We start from the raw sequence: 15,586 nt of genomic DNA, 5'->3' as shown, positions 1-15,586 counted from the left end.
TGTCGTGGTTCAGGAATGTTCAAGAAAACGACTCACAGTTGAGACTGAAACATTTAATTTCTTTGTCGAGTGAAACGTATCACGGGGCAATTTCGGCGACATCTCATCGGTTCTATCCCTTGGTGAGCAATTTAATGCAAAGCTCGTTCTCCGTTCAAGCCCATTTTAGACGATCTGTAATTCGCGACAGAATTTGGAGCGAAATTTTACATATATTATTCTGTACATCCTATACAATAATATAGAGGATATCTATATATAGAGAATCGGAGTCATTGCTAATAAAATTGGAGCGTGTTAATTCTTACGGACAGAAAATGCGCGCCAAGTATGTATAAATTAAGCTGACAAACTTAATAATAATTCACGATTTCAAGCTTAATTGTTTCACTTATTTTACGATAGCAATATTTCGGCACCGAGAACATATAATACGCTCAATATAAAGACCTAAATAATTTTTGCAAGATTCAATATGTGCTTATGTAATTTTAATCAAGATTCAACATGAGATTTTTCTCTTACCCATAATTATATTTACAATTTGACACATGAAATTATCAGACATTACACAGAGAAAAAGATTTCATTGGAATTAGTATTCCCATTTATTCGACTGAAAGTTGTTTCATTCAAACAACATCTATTATTTGAGGAAAATAACACTATTATTAGTCGTACTTATTGATTCAAACATTGGTTTGTTTGGACCGCATTCCAAATAAATGTGCTTGGATACAATAAAATTTATTAAGTCCAAAGAAATCGTTTTCTCTGTGACAGATATATAAATATAAAGAATGATCTCTCTGTCCCAAATTATATATGTGGTCTAAGGTGGGCTTTAATAATCGAGATTGTCGGCAGTATCGGTTCCCGATGTAAAGTTGTAGCTAGTGGATTTTCTTTCCGTCTATCTTCTTGGAGCACGTAACGGGGTTTCGGAGCACGAAGAGTCATCCGTTGCGATTGTCATGCGCTTGGAGGACTCCTCGAAAAGACTGCATGAAGAAAGAAAGGATCGATGTAATGCGATTACGCGCGGCCATTGGGCGATCTGCCTCGCGAGGGCGAAGCGGACGGGGACGGTTCGGGGCTGCATCCGTTACTGCTACCGCGGCGACTTCCGGTACCACCAGTCTTTAGGCGCACCATGGTGTCCAAGTGGCGAAATCTGTGCATGGAAACCAAGAAAAAAATATGACGAAAAAGATATAGGCGAGGAAGGAGAGAGAAAGAGAAAGAATAGGGTATTATTTGCCTCGATAATAAGAAATAATTTTTTTTTAGCGAGAATAAAGGTAATTTTCCTAGAGAGATAAATAAAAATGTGCGTATGTATGCATTTTTATGTTTATATATGTGTAAGTGCGTGTGCTCACACATATGTTTTTATATGAATTGGAAATGTGCAATTTGTCCTTGCAATTCGTTAATTTAGCAGTATATAGTAAGTACAAAATAATTTCCAATTCAAAATATTGTATTTTTAGGTATACTAAGTTAGATTGTTATACATATTTTATTTTTTTATGTATGTCGTAAACAACTTTCCTAAAATGTTCGTCTGTTTGATTTACTATTATAGTGACATAATGTAGGTGCTTCTTTTTTTAAATTTCAACGAAAGCATGATTTTCATCAACTTATCACTGTATCTTTTTTCCATAATTGCGATATCATAATGGAATTATTCATCATGCTTATTATTAATATCTAATGTAGGAGAAAAACATTTAAATAAATATGCAAATAATTTGATGGACATATTGCACAATACATATTTTATATATATATTTTTTCATATATTAAAAGATTGCCAATTATATTTTTATAAATCAAGTTAAGATACTCGTTTAATTTGCATGTAAGTATGTATTGCATACTATATATTAGGCGAAGGACTTTTTTACATTATTCATAGATCGACCGAAGCAAAATTGATAAGCTTCTTTCACGTGAAGAAATATTTCTTTGACTTTTTATCACACATTTGACGCATACATGACAGAAAGTTTTGAAAATTTTTATATAGTTAAATTATTTTAGATACTATAAAAATAAGGTATAAAAATGACATAAGAAGCAGATATAAAACTTAAAATCACAGCATAAATAATTCGAATAAACTTACACTTTTTGCAGGCTGCCAAAAGTACATATGAATTTTTTATTTGGTTTTTTTTTCATTGAGTGTTAAGTACAAATAAAGTGCAAATTAAGGCTACCTTGCTATTGCGCAGATTTGATATTTGTATGTTCTGTCAATTTTGTTTCAATCGATCTATGAATAATACAGAAAAGCGTATTATTTCTAATATTGCAATCATGGGAAGAAGATAAAAGTTTTAAGTCAATAAAGATCATGTTTTCCGATCTCCGTTAGAATTAAAAAAAAAAAAAACACCTCTATTATGTCGTAATCGTAAATCAATCAGACAAACAGTTTAAAAAAGCTGTTTACATACATAAACAATTAAATATATGCGAAAGAACCTAACTTATATCTGTACATAAAAACGCATTTTGAATTGGAAAGTTTGCAGTCATTAAATACTGTAAAATTAACGGATTGTGGAGTTTCTGTTTTTAATCTGCAATTCACATAAAAAAAAAACAAGTATATGTATCAGCGAATGCACTTAAACGTATGTACGTCTATATAAGTAATAGAAATGCGCGTACATACGTTTATAGTTTCTAGACAGATTTAAATGCTTTTAATTTAAATCAAGTAATTTGTTGAATTTGACATCGTATAGAAATATTTTTATCTTTTTTTTTTTTTTTCAATAAATTTGCGGGATTAAAACAAGAGACAAATAAAATTTCCTCCGATTGAGAGGAGAAAAGTTGATTGAACGTAAAGATAATATACAACGTCACGTTTCGTATGCCAGTGTTTTAGTTTGGATCATTCTGAACTTGTGCATTCAATGGAGTCAAATGTCATTATACGAGCGGTCGATATAATGGCGACGATAAGAGAAAAGACATTTGTCCCTTTATATAATAGCGGCAAACAGTGATATCGGTGCCACTGTGCTAAGTATGGAGTATTACATTACATTGCGTTGTCATTTATACGATAGCACGTGTTCCGAGCACGTGTAAGATACTCTACAAAATTCTAAATTAAAAAAAAAAAATGAATTTGTCTATATTGGACCAAATAAAATCGTATAAAAAATTCATTATTTTTTAATTTTTTTTTTTTTTTTTTAGAGAAAATCAATTCGGAATTATTCTCAAGATTAACGTTAAAATCGCGAGTCGCATTTCTGTATAAAAAGTATATGAAAAGTATTTTTTTAAAGTGCTTGCTATTTTGTAGATATTTTAAAAATATGGATTTTTTTTTTAATATGGAGTTTTTAAGATATTCATCTTGGGCATAATGTAAATTATAATAAATTAAAAAAAAATGAAAAAGTACCTGAGCGATAATTCACTTGTATCAGCAGCTTCTTTCGCCTGCATGAGATAAGCAAGCGGCCAGGATATCCAGGATTTCCTAAGTCAAGAAAATTATATATTTATTCTAATTATATCTAACCAGAGTTTAATTCTAATTTATTAGAATTATTAATCTTAATTTATTAAGATACAATCGATATGGATCTATTGATAATTAAGATATAATCATCTTACACTCCGGATTGAGGATTCGATCCGATACCACCGATGGTTGCCTGCGTGTCGAGTTTGGCTCCTGTCCTGTTCGGAGTTTTCGTGAATCCTGGCTGAATCGCAGGATCAGACACCATGCGCACGAAGAAAGATCTTCTCTGCGCCAAGGTGGCCTTCCTCTTCTTTATACGGATGTCCTCCAGCTCGTCCTGATGATCAAATATTCGATAGTATATGCAAAGTTCTCTTTTCTCAACATATTATTAAAATAATTATGTCCCAACTTACGTTGAATTCCAATAATTCGCTTAGATAGTCCGTTATAATGCTCCATGCCATGTCTTAAACATCAAAATTAATTCAAAACGATACGCACACATTTCTTCACGAAACAAAAATATAAGAAAATGCGTATTCTATATGCATTGAATTCTATATGTCAAAATAATATATTTACATTATATTAATCTAATATTTTGTGCATGATATATACATATATAAAATTGATTAGCTGAATATCATAATTATCACAAAAATTTTAACAAAATTTAATTTTCCAAAAACTTTTAAGGAATGTAAAAAAATTAGTCATTATCCTGAGCAAAAGTTTAGGAAGGCGAGTCTGTAAAAATAAAATTATGAAAATAATTTACCAACATCTCTGGCAGTTGCATTGGGTGCGGCAAGCGCGAAACGTATTGTATAACGTTGATTTACTCGCGCCGGGATCATATGTATCTTTCCTGAGTCGTTAATAGCGCTCAATAATTTCTGATTAAATTGATCGCTGCCTATAGCGCGAAAGCACACCAAGCCCAGCTGTAATAAATAGTAAAATGACGACGCGAACAATGTAAGAAACAGTAAGTGTAGGAACAAAAATTCTCTCTTACCACTACGTCATTGCAAACTTCGAATCTAGAATCCTTCCTAACGAGTGCCTCGAATCTCTTAGCGAGTTTCACGTGATTTCGGATATAAGCTTGCAGCCCGGATATCCCGTGACTCCTCAGTACGAACCACAGTTTTAACGAACGAAATCGCCTGCTCAGCGCTATACTCCAATGCCTATAAAAGATTTAATTATTTATGTCCAACTGTTAGGTATATAAAACGTCGGCTTGGTATTTTTTTCTTATTTTATACTTTTTCTTACTCTTTTTTGTGACAATACATTATATTTAAAACTATGTAATACTAAATATAATGACAAATATTAAAGATTGATAAACAGTGCAAAATAAAAAAAATTATAGCGAAGCAAGAAAGACAGTTTTCTCAACAACTTATGTGTACGATTTAAAAGTGAAATTTTGAAACATCTTTGCTAAGTGGATTGATTAGTATAACCGGTAATCTATAGCCGTGTCCGCGTGTGTATGCTGCAGGTACAGTGGATCCACGACGAGTGCGCTGGTAAGCTTAAATCTGTCGCGAACCCAGAGGCAGGAGCAATCGAAGTTCGTCAGTAAGAACTTGTTGGTGTTGGTGTTAAAAGAGTCGGCGTATTCAACGCCGGCCATCAGGTATTTCAATTCTGGACAGATGAAAGCGTTTCCGGCGTAAGCGGCATCCACGTGAAGCCAGATCTGCACACGTGATAAAGATTTCGGTTAAAAAAAGTAATTCAACGACCAATAATATTTAAACCTATTTCAAATGTGTATCTCGATACTCACCCCTGGATATTTTTTACAAACCGGGCCTATTTCCCTAAGATTATCGAACGAACAGCAGGCGGTTGTGCCAAGGGTCGTTGAGACGAAAAAGGGAACGTAGCCTTCAGCTGTGTCACTTTCGATTGCCTGTCAAATCATACGATAGAAGCGAACAAAATTTTTGTTGTAACAAAAATCGTACAGAAAAGTAATGAAGATTTTGCGGTATTATAAATTTAGATATTTTTTATTTTCCAGTTTTGTCGTTTTATTACAATTTATACTCCGTATAAATTCGACTGCACAATTTTGTCCTTTAGCGAATTTTTTTTTCTTTGAAAAATTAAGAGCGCTAATTAGCAATATCTATATACAATTTTTTTTTTTAAATAAACGACCATGCAAATGCTTCTAGAGATGGTGAAGTATATGTAAGAGCCATTGAAAAATTTTTTATACCTTAATAATAAGAAAAGCTAAAAACTTAAGAAGTAATAAAAATGAACTAGAAGTGTCGTAACGCGTGCGGAAAAGTATCTAAAAACAGAGTTTCAAGTATTATGACATTAACATCATTTTAAAATCACGGATAATTTGGATCGTATTAATTTTTAATATCAAAAAGATCTAAAAACGTTCGTATATAAATGACGTGAATTTTAATTAATTTCTGTCGACGGCTATGAATCTTTGGTGCAACTTGTAGTAATAATATCTAAACGCACCTGTCGCAAGGTCTCTCCGCGAAGTACGCTTTTCTCGTCGGGCTCAAGGATGCGCAGCTTTACGAAGCATATCATTGCGTCCTTCTCGACGGAGCTATGACTTTCCCGGCTGCAATATGCCATCAGCTTGCCGAGCAGCGCGGTCTCGTCCAAGTGTGCATGTGCTGGAGATTCCTTGAGTCTCGCAATTGCTTGTGCCCGAGCGGCCAGCATGCACACGAGAATGCATTCCGATGCTGAACCCTACGTACAGGGTGGTCCATATAAAATGTTACAAGCTGTGTTTTCCTTGGAAACTAATAAAGATAGTGACAAGAGTCTTGTTCGTTTTAAGACTCCTTGTGATTCTGGGATAAATGGAGTGCGGAGGGCGACAGAAGAACAGTCTCCTTATTTTCTTTGTATGAATAAAACCATATGTTCTTTTTTTTCTTAATAGATCGAGTCTCTCTTCATTTTGCATGTAAAAATATTTAAATGAGATAATCAAAAAGGGGTGAACACTTTGTAAAATATTTCATACTTTATCCTGATTCCAGTTTGATAAAAAAAAAAATATGAAATGTTCACTTCTTGATGACCCTCTTTCACGCATAAGCGAGAAAGATCAATTCTTGATACGTCTTAAAACGAATTCGAGTGTTAACTTTCGAACACGTGCGGAGATTCCGGGCCTCTTTTGAAAAGGGCCGTTCTCAAAATTCTAAAAATTGAAGGCTGAGATGGATGTGACCGACGAGATGGATAGGAGTGATAGATCAGGACACTTTGTCATTATTATTCTCATTTTGAATATTCATGTAATCTCTCACACCTGTATGACGCCCCCGCCTTTACTGCCTTCGCTAAAGTATAAGAAATCCGTAGGCAGTCCGATCGCCTTGCCTATAATTCAGAAAGATGATGCATTACTTATACCTAAATCAATCGTTCGCTCGATCGTTCTGATATAATGTAGCGGAAGAGAATTACCGAACCAATCGCAGACTATCGTCTCCAATTCTGTGCAGGCCGGGCTGGCCGCCTAGAACAAATAAGATTCCATTTTGGGAACGGTCAAGCAAATAATTGCCCGTTATCCATCACGCGAGTTTGACGCGGAATCAAAATCGTGACCGCTTCCGACGTCCGTCGGTGGGAAAAATCGAAGTGGTTTCGTATAGCGCCGCTCTATCGCCGCGATTTGTCTAATTATAGTTTTACATAGTATTTACTTATAGCTTCTCAGGTTGCCTGAGAAGATTTCTTCACTCACCCAAGAAAATCCAATGCAGCCGATCGCGTCAGATAGCATATCACCAAGAATAGAAGGAAAAGAATTTCCGGCTGGGAAGTAGGCGTGGAACCTTGGATGCTGCCAATGCGTGATCTGGAAGGAAGTCCGGCTGATAAAAGCCGCACTTTTTCTTACAATCGATACTATTCCTCGCGTTATCTTGAAATACTTCTTTATATGAAATAACTGTCTAATAATTATCTGTGGAAATTACGATGGTTTTGGTTCCAATTGTTTAACTTAAAATAGACTCGAGCGGGGTTCAATATAAAAGAGAAATCAATTCGATTGAATTTTATGAGTGATTGTAGTCGAAACTGAGCGTTGCAATAATTCACCAAATATATCATTTGATATTTCACTAATTCCTTCCCGATCTCGCAAATACTCACGCCCGGCATGATCTTCGATTCCACGTCTTTCATGATCTCATCCCAAGATTCCGGATCATTCGGTGGTCCCGACGGTAGCAGAGGTCTGAGATAGCCGGGACCAATATCCGGCGTGACTCTTCTGGTATGGATGTTGCTCATGAACTCGCAGATGTAGTCTACCATCTCCTTACCACGAACGCGGAACTCTTCGATGTCCATGGCAATCTATTTATAAATTTAATGCGGCGAACCTTCGCTTCAGATTCAAGATATTAAAATTCGAATATATTGCATATTTTTGAAACATTTTTCTTATGAATAGTCTCGCGTGCTTTTAATAAACCTTTTAATATATTTTACACATCTTTATTTTTTAAATGTGTTTATCGATGTATTTTTTAATATTCTGTCCACGCAAATCTTTGCAATGATCTTTTGTATTGACTGCTTCGCTTTGATTGCACGTTGCATTCATTTTTCATCGATCTTGCGTTTGAATATTAATCCTTTCACTGCTGAATACTTTTGATGAATGGATCTTCTGCGTGCGCAGAATACTTTATCTATGACGTACTTCAGTTTTTGTTCATTACTTTTATTTACTCTTAAAAAACAGGACATATCTATAATAATGCTTGTAATAATGAAAGGATTGACTTTTATAAATTTTTTAAATTTATATATATAATCAATAACAATAATCCATATCGGATTGACGAAATTAAAACACGAGACTAGAAGGCCTGTGTCAGTCGTAGCGCTTCTTGCTGCCGAATAATAACTCTTTTAATTTTTACAATTTCCAACTCAAACTGCGCGCCGCATATTCATTGGACTTGAAACACAATCGTGAACACGAAAAATTAAAAAATTATTATTTGGCACTAAAAACCACCGTGACTGACACGGGCCTTCTAATCTCGTGTTGTGTATATATATAAATTTGATACGTACATTATATTTCTTATATTTATCTTTTAATTTATTGTCTTCAAAGTTTGTACATCTATCATTTTTGTATTTAATAGAGTGTCTCTACGATAACAGCATTGGATAAAGGATTATTTTTATTAGCCAAAGGATAACATTGCGTTATACTTGCTCTGCCGTAATATTCAATCTCCCGATTGCATCCGGACATTTATTTTAACGTCGGTTCTATACAAACTTATTTTTGTAAAGATATATAAACATGTATTTTAATAATCCCATGTTACACGTACTTTTATGTTTTTCGCACGAATTTTCGATCCTAACTGATGCAAAAATATTTTAATACTTTCTTCTGCAAATAAGCATTTGTAAATTACACATCAAATAACTTCCGCGGCACTCTATTTACACCATAATACTCAATATACTTCATTACTTGTCTACAAAATAAAACGATCTTTTATTACAAATTAGACGTTTAGTTGCCGAATTTCGTTTGATCTCTGGATCCTTGTTGCGCGAGCTATCTTCGACACCCCCGAATTTTACACGTTCGCACATATCGCGACAGCGATAATGAGATGTAGTCGAATTAACATGATAATTCGATCGGTACCTTCTACAATCTACTTAAGGCGAATCGCAATCTCGCGGCCGTCACTTTCGCGCGACACTCGTTAATTTAAATTTCGCAAAATTCGCAGTTGTCTCGCGGCGGACGCCTTTTGCATTCTCCTACCTGTTGCTGCTAACGGTGACGTGATGATACGGCGTGATAGAATCGGGATGCACACACCGATTCGAACTTACGTCGTCGGATCGGATGACGACTGAACTGAACTGAACAATCCGGGGCAGTTTGCCATCCACCGTGGATATATGTCGGGGAGCTTCCAGGGCGCAAAATTCCATCGGCGAGTCCTGCGCAAACGCATCCTTCTTCGGCAGGACTTCTTCGCCGATTCGTGAAAAGACGCGCGTCGCACACACCGGCTTTCCCGCACACCCACCCCTAATACAATCGCGTACATGCTTGTATGCGTCCTGAGCTTGGTCAAAGAGCATGAGGTCAAATTATCCCTTCAAAGGAATTTTTATACGCGAAAAAAAGTACGCGAGTTGACTTACAAATTAAAGCTCCATGTGCGGAGCAAAAAGGAAATGAGTACTACTATCTTTAATGTTGTATAAAATGTTCTGCAACGATCTCCTCGTCAAAGAAAGCGAGTGGCAAAAAGTGGTATTCGTTCGAACTAAATGGAAATTATTTTTCAGTTTTTTATTCTGGTCGTGAATTAAACTTTTCCGGTGTATGCTGGAATAATATATTCGTTTCGTATATATCGATTGTATAAAAATTAACTTGAGCTCCCGTCAATGAGAGTGAAAGAAAAAAACTTATTTAGAGTTAGAATTGATTTAGGATCTAGTATTTATTTTCACAAGTTTTGTAAAACAACATATAAAGTTTACATCGTAATTACATAGAAATTATTGAAAAAATATAATAATGATGTAATGATATAATGTAGAAGATATCTGTTATATACATTTTTATTGTTAATAGTTACAAACGGATATTATCAACTATCAATTCTTAATTTTCCACGTAATATTATTTTGTATAAAATATTAATTTACGATATTTTATGAATAAAAATAATATATTACGAATTAAAATAATTTACAGAAATATTATTTTATATTATTTTCTTTAAACACCCACATATCAGTTTTTTCTCACAGTATTTATATCGAGCGTAAATAAATATGCGAATATCTGTCCTCTTTAAGGCTTCCATCATTGACTTATTACGCCAGCGCAACTGATATTTAAAGAGTTTATCAGGAAAATAATCTTAATAAAATTGAAAAAAATCGGGGTGGATCAATATAGGAGAGTGGGAAAACTTTTCAAGGAGAGTCTCATTCTATAACCAGATATGACAGAACCAGAAATATTCGTACGACCATTTGAATCACTCTATTTTTACTGGAAAATTCTTAGAAATCGACGATCTATACCACTCGTCTAATCAAGAAACTCTATGCGGAATCAACAAATGTCTTTTCGAACAGATCAAAAGTCGCTTTCTTCAAAAAAATACCAAGAAAGTTCGTCATTTAATTTCCTTCTCTCAGCTCTCTTCAATTCCTTTCTCTCTTTCTCTCTCCTTAAAACTTATATGTATGCATAGCTAAATTTTAAATTAAAATTTCGCTGGGACATGGTCCACTCGATTGAAAAATATGATTTCATTGTTCATTTGTGTCCTAGAATAGTTTAAGAACGGCCATTACAATCTTTGCTCGTTAATTATTCAGAAATTACTTTGACATTCTCATTGACGAAAGAAAGTCGATTCTCTTCAAATCGGCCGAGGGATCCGCGGTTAAAAGGACATCCGGTGATTCGAGACACCCCGTGCGGACGCCTCGTTCACTCGAGTAAATTGGATGCTGGCGTTCTCGTGGTTTATTACAATGGAAAAAGGAGGGGGTACGTAAGCATCATTAAGAGGCTGCCAGCCGCAGAAGGCGCCCGTTGATTCTCGCCGAGAGGGTACGCTCGGGGGATGATGCTGAGAACGAAATACGCGAGATGGAAATCCTTGACCTCTCTTTCCTCCAGCGCATTAAAGAATCGGCAGCCACGTGATATATATCGCAAAACGCGCCATCTTTCGATCACGAGGGGGCGAGGAGACGAGAATCATCATCGAGATAAGATCCCTCATGTTCCTTACCGTTGAAATTAGCTGCCGCGGCGATGGCGGCATTCGCCGGGTCAATTTGCGTGGTAATTATAGCTCGGGGGCGAAAGAGTCAGGCGGCTCGAACGTTAATCTAAAAGCGTTATGGAATATTCGTTCGATTACGACGGAATGATCCTTAATGCGTCACGATTTTCATGGCAACGGAATTGATATAAATGCCGTATTTCGGTGTCGGTATAACGATCGCACTCGCAATGCGGTAATTGAATTTATTACAGCGTAGTAATTGAATTTTTGATGATGGTGAGAGATGTATTTAAAAAAAAAAAACCTATCCTTATTTGTTTTTTGTTCTCGTTTCTTTCCTTTTCTGGAGATCCATCTTTCTCCAGGAAAAGAAAGAGGGAAAGGAAGTACGATACCAAAGAACTTTGCGATGAAACTTTAAAGAAATATTCAGCGCTCTATGAATTCATATAGTTTCGTTTTCGCGAAGAAATTGCGCAGTTCTGAATACAAAATGATTTTGTTGAAAATTTAGTCCCGCGAAATTTGTGCCATTTCGACGCGGAACGATTAATTGCATTGGAATAAGTAAGGTATAGGTCTATTTGGATCATCAATTAGTGCGAATTCTGGTTAATTGAATTTTCTTTGTTCCGCATTTAATATTACGCGGCATTTCAATTTAGAAAGGGACAATCATTGACTCTCGAAATTAATTAACTCGCGGCTCATCTCGCGTGAAACGAACACGTCCCTCGCGCGACTGCGAGGACAATCCCTTAAGATAGCGCTAATTAAATAACGATTAAAAAAAGCGAACGTTCTTTTTTTTTTATTCCTCGTCTTATTACTGGTACTCTCGACGCTCGTCACGATTTCTCGAGGGTTCGCGCGCGTCGCGACGCATAATTTGAACAAAACAAAGGGCATGCGTGACGCATCGTGGAGGACCGACTTCCTCGCGGTTACGACGGGGGGTGCAACGAACCCCCCGGCCGGGGCTGGTGATCGGCGGGCCAACGGCAGATAGAGTCGGTCCTTCCGCTCTCTCACGCCTTTTAGGGATAAAAACGTTCATAATGTCGGAATGCGGGAGCGAAAGGGGGATACCCCCGTACGACGGGGGGTGCTTAATAATGCAATATGGCGTCGGGGCGTCGCGACGCTATGCGCGCTATGCCGCGCATACCGCTACCATATACGCCTACACTTCGACTCCTCTTGCGCCCCCGCATTGTCCCTCCTTGCCCCCGTGGTTTCCTTCGCGGGAACGAGGCCGCTCCTTCGCGTATATCGCCGGTAATCGAATGTTGATTGGAAAATATTGATGGGACTTTCCATCCGGTATCCGCAGCCAGCGATCTCTTCCTCCTCTCGTCCTCCGTCTTCGACGTCGGGGATGCTTTTTCCCCGACGCGGTACGCTCTGGAATTCCAGATCGGTAAAATATATATATAGAAAAAGTTTGCGTGTGTGTGTGTTATATATCTTGAAGCTAAGACTTTCGAGAGACGTCACTCTAGGACCGTCGATATTAATTGGCGCGGATCGTGCCCGAACAATATTGAAGTAATAAGACGGAATATTATAGTATAATATTTTAACAAGGGTCTCTGGAAATTATAACGCTACTTGGAATGGTTGTACTAAAGAAGAACACTTTAATTTTCCGTTACCGCGGCGTTCTGGTGAACAGAAAAGTGCCGACAAACAGTAACTTTAGCATTTAAGTTATGTTGTTTACTCTTTCGCATCAATAGAGTTTTGGACGGAGACGTTGTTTTACAAGTTTAAATTGTTTTTATTTCTATATATTAATGTAAAAATAAAAACAAGTACCTTAATTCATATTACGTAAGGTATGTGCAAGCGTAATTAATTTTGTTAATAATTTTGCAATATTTTGTTTGGAGAACGCGCCTCTCTTGAATAATCAGCGATCAGCGATTTTTATTTGTGATAAATTTAATTTGACAGAAGAAACATATTATTCTTCTAAACGAACAGTAATTTTATGATAAATTTTCATGTTACATTAAGCATATACATTGCTGTTATCTATAATACAGAAAGAGTTCAGTGATTGCGTTAGATAATTATTTTGCGGATACATTGTATATGTACATCGTATAATTATGCGCAATATATTTCATAACTATGCGTAACGATATTTCTTCAAGTTATTAATTATTAGATATAGACATGTTCACGAAATATACGTTTCGAAAGCATCGAGCGACCGACCATCGAGCGATCTGTGTCTTCACCCTCATGTACGCGCGTGAGAACCGCAGATAAACGTCACAATCGGTGAAATATTTCTGCATACGACTGTACAAGGTCGTTCCAAGTTCCATGAATGGTTCCATCGAATGGCACGCCAACGAAACGACGATGCTTGTGACTGAACCCATGACCTACTGGCAGAGAGAGACGTGGTGTCTAAACACCGCCGCTGCTATCGCTTCGATTTCCACAGAACAGCTCAACTATTTCTGAAATTACACCCTCTAACATTATGCTGACCTTATTGATAAAAAAGAAGACCACCCGCCTTCGCAAGGGTCGTTCCAAAATCTATTTTAAGTCGAAATGGTGCACTATTGACTTCATTTTTGCATTATCATAATATTTTAAATAGTACCCAAAATTTCATCATCTATGAAATCTTTCATCCATTCCATAGTTAAACTTTTCTTAACAATAATTTTAACGAAGAATATTTTCTACGTGTTTCTATTGTTTATTCTTTGACATTAAACATTGTAATAATAATTAAAAGTCCAATTAAACTCCTTTGAAGATACGTAAAGCTTGATGACATTAAATTATTGTAAATAAAGTTCAATCGATGAATATAACGTTATAACTTATAATGACTCATTCTTTTAAATTAATTAATCAATTATCTTGCAATAAATTATAAATAATTCGAAATCGTTTAATATAAAAAATATAATTATTTCTAAAGAATAAAGTTATATAAAAAAATAATATTCCATATAAATTTTAGATGGGAAGAAAGAAGTTGAAGAAGAAGCTGCAGCAAGGAAAACCGATAGTAGAAGAAATTGAGAAATCAACAGTGCCGACAGTGCCAATAGATAATTTACCAGAAAAATTTCTCTGGATGCACGTAAGTTCGAAATTTTCAAGATCACAGAGTGTTATTCGATTTTATTCAATTTCCAATTATGCGATATGTTTATGTTGAAAGGTAAAGAGCGGCACAAAGATCAGAAATGTTCTTTGCTACGCGCTGAAAGAATTTCCCAGTTACGACAGCATCGTATGGACCGGTACCGGATATGCCATCGCGAAAACTATTTCTTGCGCGGAAATCTTCAAGAGAAAACATGAAGGCCTTCATCAGGTGACAAAGTTATGTTACGTCAAGTAAGTTTGTCAAAATATGTCAACGGGTGCAATCTTGTCCCTTCATCCGATTTCAATCGCTTAATTTCAGTTCGGAAAAATCGAAGGAGGATATAGCTGCCGAGACTCGTCGGATACCGGAAATCCATATTTTACTGACTAAGAATATCAAAGATACAAGTGAACTTGGGTGAGTCTTATTTTTATGAACGTTATCTTCTATAATATCGAAAAAATTTATATATATATATATATATATATAATATTATATATATATATATATATATATATATAATATTAATTATAATTTAATTCGTCTGAAAATTTTGTAAAATGTAAAATGTTCATGTAAACAGTACAAAACGCACACCACAAATATATGATGACGATCACCATGCTCTGATAACAAGATCGGCGTATTCAGATTTGGATAAAAGAGAATCGATGTCCAATATCCATGCTATGTCGACTAAATCAATTCAATCTAAATATAATCATGAGAATGTGATTTGAGCGCGAAAGAAAACTTTGGGTTTCATCATTTTTATATGTATACAGGAAACGTATAATGTCAAGTCTACTTTAAAATCTTTCAGACCTAAAAAAATGAGGAATTATCAACAATTATCAGATTTAGTAGTTTTTTTTTATTTAAGTGCTTTTTACATGTATCACTCTCCATTTAGAGCACAATACACAATGTTGAAAAATTTTGACTACATCACTTTTCTTTAAGGAGTGAAATATGTTAATGGCGAATAATTAGGAGAGAGTTTCTCTGTGATTCTCGTTAAAGATTACGAATTGAAAAATCCATATATACGGGATATGTGAGTCTTACACAGAACCACATGACATCCTATCTGAAGATCTATCTGACTTATTTATCATT

At 35.6% G+C, this 15,586-nt stretch overlaps 2 protein-coding genes across 2 annotated transcripts in view; one reads left to right on the top strand and one right to left on the bottom strand.

The window, feature by feature from the left end:
- Window positions 1-15,586, top strand: part of LOC105195567 — a 28,351-nt gene that overhangs the window by 10,599 nt on the left and 2,166 nt on the right. Inside the window, exons 2-4 of the mRNA XM_011161024.3 lie at window positions 14,333-14,455; window positions 14,537-14,715; window positions 14,786-14,884. Of these exons, the coding sequence (XP_011159326.2) occupies window positions 14,333-14,455; window positions 14,537-14,715; window positions 14,786-14,884 (401 nt within the window). The remainder of the gene's footprint in view (window positions 1-14,332; window positions 14,456-14,536; window positions 14,716-14,785; window positions 14,885-15,586) is intronic.
- Window positions 38-9,635, bottom strand: LOC105195564 (aromatic-L-amino-acid decarboxylase). The gene is made up of 14 exons (XM_011161021.3): window positions 9,336-9,635; window positions 7,682-7,888; window positions 7,269-7,382; window positions 6,986-7,037; window positions 6,828-6,898; window positions 6,014-6,256; window positions 5,310-5,435; window positions 4,981-5,219; window positions 4,524-4,698; window positions 4,284-4,449; window positions 3,919-3,971; window positions 3,652-3,839; window positions 3,437-3,514; window positions 38-1,174 (listed from the first exon to the last, which is right to left on the bottom strand). The coding sequence occupies exons 2-14, from the start codon at window positions 7,880-7,882 to the stop codon at window positions 1,036-1,038; spliced, it is 1,845 nt and encodes a 614-aa protein (XP_011159323.1). The 5' UTR covers window positions 7,883-7,888; window positions 9,336-9,635; the 3' UTR covers window positions 38-1,035.

Source organism: Solenopsis invicta, chromosome 4 (genome assembly GCF_016802725.1).
Source record: "Solenopsis invicta isolate M01_SB chromosome 4, UNIL_Sinv_3.0, whole genome shotgun sequence".
NCBI classification, from domain to species: Eukaryota; Metazoa; Arthropoda; class Insecta; order Hymenoptera; family Formicidae; genus Solenopsis; species Solenopsis invicta.
Note: the sequence above shows the minus strand (reverse complement) of the source record. Positions and strands in the feature narration are given on the sequence as shown.

Excerpts from the sequence above, each read along its gene's own strand:
- LOC105195564 (XM_011161021.3), bottom strand. The coding sequence starts at position 7,882 with ATGGACATCGAAGAGTTCCGCGTTCGTGGTAAGGAGATGGTAGACTAC. Across the intron at positions 7,038-7,268 it reads GCTGCATTGGATTTTCTTGG|GCGGCCAGCCCGGCCTGCAC; the intron begins GTGAGTGAAGAA and ends TATTTGTTCTAG. Across the intron at positions 6,257-6,827 it reads AAGGCGGGGGCGTCATACAG|GGTTCAGCATCGGAATGCAT; the intron begins GTGTGAGAGATT and ends CCCTGTACGTAG.